Below are 3559 nucleotides of genomic sequence, written 5' to 3'. Positions count from 1 at the left end.
AATTACACTGAATTGAGCTTCGCCATGCACGATTCGGTCGATTTTGTTTAGGTCTGGAAAGTCAATTTTGAAAAATTCCCCAACTTCAACAGGATTTTTAAATTTCTTGAAACTTTCACTGTTTATTACGCTCAGTGTTGTGCATTCATGTTGTGAGCTTGAATTAGCTGAGAGTTCAACTCGCAAAATTACACTGAATTGAGCTTCGCCATGCACGATTCGGTCGATTTTGTTTAGGACTGGAAAGTCAATTTTGAAAAATTCCCCAACTTCAACAGGATCTTAAAATTTCTTGAAACTTTCACGGTTTATTACGCTCAGTGTTGTACATTCATGTTGTGAGCTTGAATTAGCTGAGAGTTCAACTCGCAAAATTACACTGAATTGAGCTTCGCCATGCACGATTCGGTCGATTTTGTTGAGGTCTGGAAAGTCAATTTTGAAAAATTCCCCAACTTCAACACGATTTTGAAATTTCTTGAAACTTTCACGGTTTATTACGCTCAGTGTTGTGCATTGATGTAGTGAGCTTGAATTAGCTGAGAGTTCAACTCGCAAAATTACACTGAATTGAACATCGCCATGCACGATTCGGTCGATTTTTTTTACGTCTGAAAAGTCAATTTTGAAAAATTCCACATCTTCAACAGGATTTTGAAATTTCTTCAAACTTTCACTGTTTATTACGCTCAGTGTTGTGCATTCATGTGGTGAGTTTGAAGTAGCTGACAGTTTAACTCGCAAAATTACACTGAATTGAGCTTCGCCATGCACCATTCGGTCGATTTTTTTTACGTCTGAAAAGTCAATTTTGAAAAATTCCCCAACTTCAACAGGATTTTGAAATTTCTTGAAACTTTCACGGTTTATTACGCTCAGCGTTGTGCATTGATGTGGTGAGTTTGAATTAGCTGAGAGTTCAACTCGCAAAAKTACCTGAAAGATTTCTGCACAACTTTAWGGGGCGGACCATCCTCCACCGGTTTTCCTGCGGAACTTAGTCTCAGTTACCCTTAGCCCTGCTTAGGTAAGCGSAAGGGTGGCATTGACCTTGTTTTCGCATCGGTAAAATATCGCTCACTTGTGGAATTTTCGGCTRAAAAYCGCAGSTTTTTTWTCTAGTTTTCCACAGAGAMCAGCGTTTACATGCACGAATAAAGTGTTTGGGCAAAATTGGGCYCGTTTTCCCGAAGAGCGTTGGAAAGTGAAAGTTTTTTTCAAATAAATCCGGCTGTAGTTTCGCTGTTTTAAGGAACTKCCGCTATCTGAAACGTTWTCTGMWMATTGTCTGTTTTCGAAGGGTTTYAAAACCCSGAATTTTCCGGGATAAATCCMGCTGTAGTTAAAGCRCCTTGAGAAACTTCCAACATCCCGAAACAGCATTCGAAAGCTCGAGATTGTGACTTTCTTTGGTTTTTTGAAATTTCAAAATCCGCSCATTATTGGGCTTGTGACGCCGGAAAGAGTGTGGAGAGTTTCCAGAAAGTCACCAGCTTCCAGCCATTTTTAAGCAGCTTCCAGTACAGCTTCCAGCCAGTTTTAAGCAGCTTCCAGTATAGGAATTCTGCTTCCGAAATCTCAAGACTGTCACTTTACAGTTTTTRARACTGTAGAGGAAAACATCCGCATTTTTCGACGTTTGTAAATCGGCCAATAGTTGGTCTCGTGCCGACGTGAAGASTGCAGAGGGTGAAAAAACCCGGACTWTTCCGGTCTAATTCCGGCTGGCGCTTCTGATCTGAGCCCAGTGAGGGCCGGAAGCGGCCCTGCAGCTGAGCCTCAACACATCTGGAGTGAGGAAGGTGCAGTGGCAGCATCAGAGCCGGCGCTGGCTATCGACCCGCCAGAGATAACTTGCATGCTGTCGCTGATTCTGTGCTAGAATTGCCGCATTGCCAACGTTCCTTCCTCCCCGGAAAAGCTGGGAAAATGCCCGAAAAGCACTCCGGTCCTCAGTTAAGCCTGCTCCTTCACACCTGTTCAGCAGCAGTAGCTTCACCGGGCCTAGAATGCTTTGCAAAGGAAAACTCCCACAGCTCTGCACGCTTATGGCAGGATTGAACAACCCCAGGCCAAAAGGGGATGAAGTGAACGTGGCAACCTAGGCAAAGTCCATCGTTTTTATCAGGCCGTGCTGTTGGAGAACAGTCGACCCTTTGCGGCTTCCCGAAGTTGCACGCAAAGCGATCCCGAAGGAATCGATAGCCGTGTTCTAGTCACGTATCATGGGTTATAGTCACGGATTGGTGCGGATCGTGCATTTTTTCTCCTAGTTCTAACGAGGTTGTTGCATCCACTGTTCTTCGCGATCAAAAAAATCCGCACCCATTCACTCGTGGGGGCGCAAATTGAGGGCTGATTTGGGTTTGGCCCTCCTTCATTCCTCAAACTAACTGCGGCTGGAAAGCTCATCTAGCAGCCGAAGGCATCGTGATGCATAGATAAACTCGCCTCGGAATGCTTGCAATCTCGAGCCTGATGAATGTATGCATGAAGATTGCACTGTTTTGAAAACAAGGCCCGTCTGGCAATCTGCAATAATCAAGCGAGTGGTGGTGGCTCCATTCATCCAGTCGATGCACCAATCTAGTTGCAGATTTCGCGCTGAAATGGCATTGATCAAACGCTTCTGCTGAACGGATTCACGTGCTCATTCTCGCGCCCTTAAAATGAAACGACGCAAAGGATTGATGAATGCCGGCGAATGAAGCTGGGGTGAAATGGCGCGGAAAAAATCCAGGCTTTAAAGACGAAAGTGGTGATAATGCACAGTGGTGATGCCCAATCGTGCTGCAGGCTCTTCGACGGGGCACCAACAAATCGCGCTGCTCTGGAAGACCAGACAGAAGCTGCTCAAATGGCTCCGATCTTACAATCAGGTGGGTGGACGAAGACGAATTGTCCGCAAGCAAAGTCAGGTCACGTTACAGGGCCGGGGAAGATAAATAGCGTCTGCACCAATCCCCAATTTTTATTCTGGTCGGGTCTGATTGAGTTTGACTAGAGGAAAACGTTCAGAGTGGCAATTGTGCAATGGAGCCCAATGGGTTAGAAGGTCGATGGTTGCTGGCTGAGAAGTGCCATCGATGTTCTGACTTGAATTGAGCATGGACGGTTTTGAAGCGCGCTGTTGACGTTTTTTGAAACTTTCGCAGTTTTTTGGCTCAGTCTTGTTCGATCAGTTGAAAACTTTCAGCCGGACAAGAGTTAAACACCTAAATTTACAGTCAATTGGACTGGATTTTGTTTACGTCTGCAAAGTCAACTTTGGGAAATTCCCCAACTTCAACAGGATTTTGAAATTTTTTCCGACTTTCACGGTTTATTACGCTCAGCGTTGTGCATTGATGTGGTGAGTTTGAATTAGCTGAGAGTTCAACTCGCAAAGTTACACTGAATTGAGCTTCGCCATGCACGATTCGGTCGATTTTGTTTAGGTCTGGAAAGTCAATTTTGAAAAATTCCCCAACTTCAACGGGATCTTCAAATTTCTTGAAACTTTCACGGTTCATTGCGCTCAGTGTTGTGCATTCATGTGGTGAGTTTGAATTAGCTGAGA

General features: G+C 44.7%; 1 protein-coding gene across 2 annotated transcripts in view; it reads left to right on the top strand.

Moving 5' to 3' along the window:
• Positions 1 to 2134: 2134 nt before the first annotated feature.
• LOC125505615 overlaps positions 2135 to 3559 on the top strand; it is a 4337-nt gene continuing 2912 nt past the window's right edge. Inside the window, exon 1 of one of the 2 annotated variants that reach the window (XM_048669720.1) lies at positions 2135 to 2879. In XM_048669720.1, coding sequence (XP_048525677.1) covers positions 2778 to 2879 — 102 coding nt within the window. In that variant the 5' untranslated portion in view covers positions 2135 to 2777. The remainder of the gene's footprint in view (positions 2880 to 3559) is intronic. The other variant, XM_048669719.1, reaches the window with a different exon arrangement.

Source organism: Dendroctonus ponderosae, unplaced genomic scaffold (assembly GCF_020466585.1).
Source record: "Dendroctonus ponderosae isolate FM_Combo_2020 unplaced genomic scaffold, Dpon_F_20191213v2 Dpon_F_20191213_9, whole genome shotgun sequence".
NCBI lineage: Eukaryota > Metazoa > Arthropoda > Insecta > Coleoptera > Curculionidae > Dendroctonus > Dendroctonus ponderosae.
This window is presented reverse-complemented; position numbering and strand designations above follow the sequence as displayed.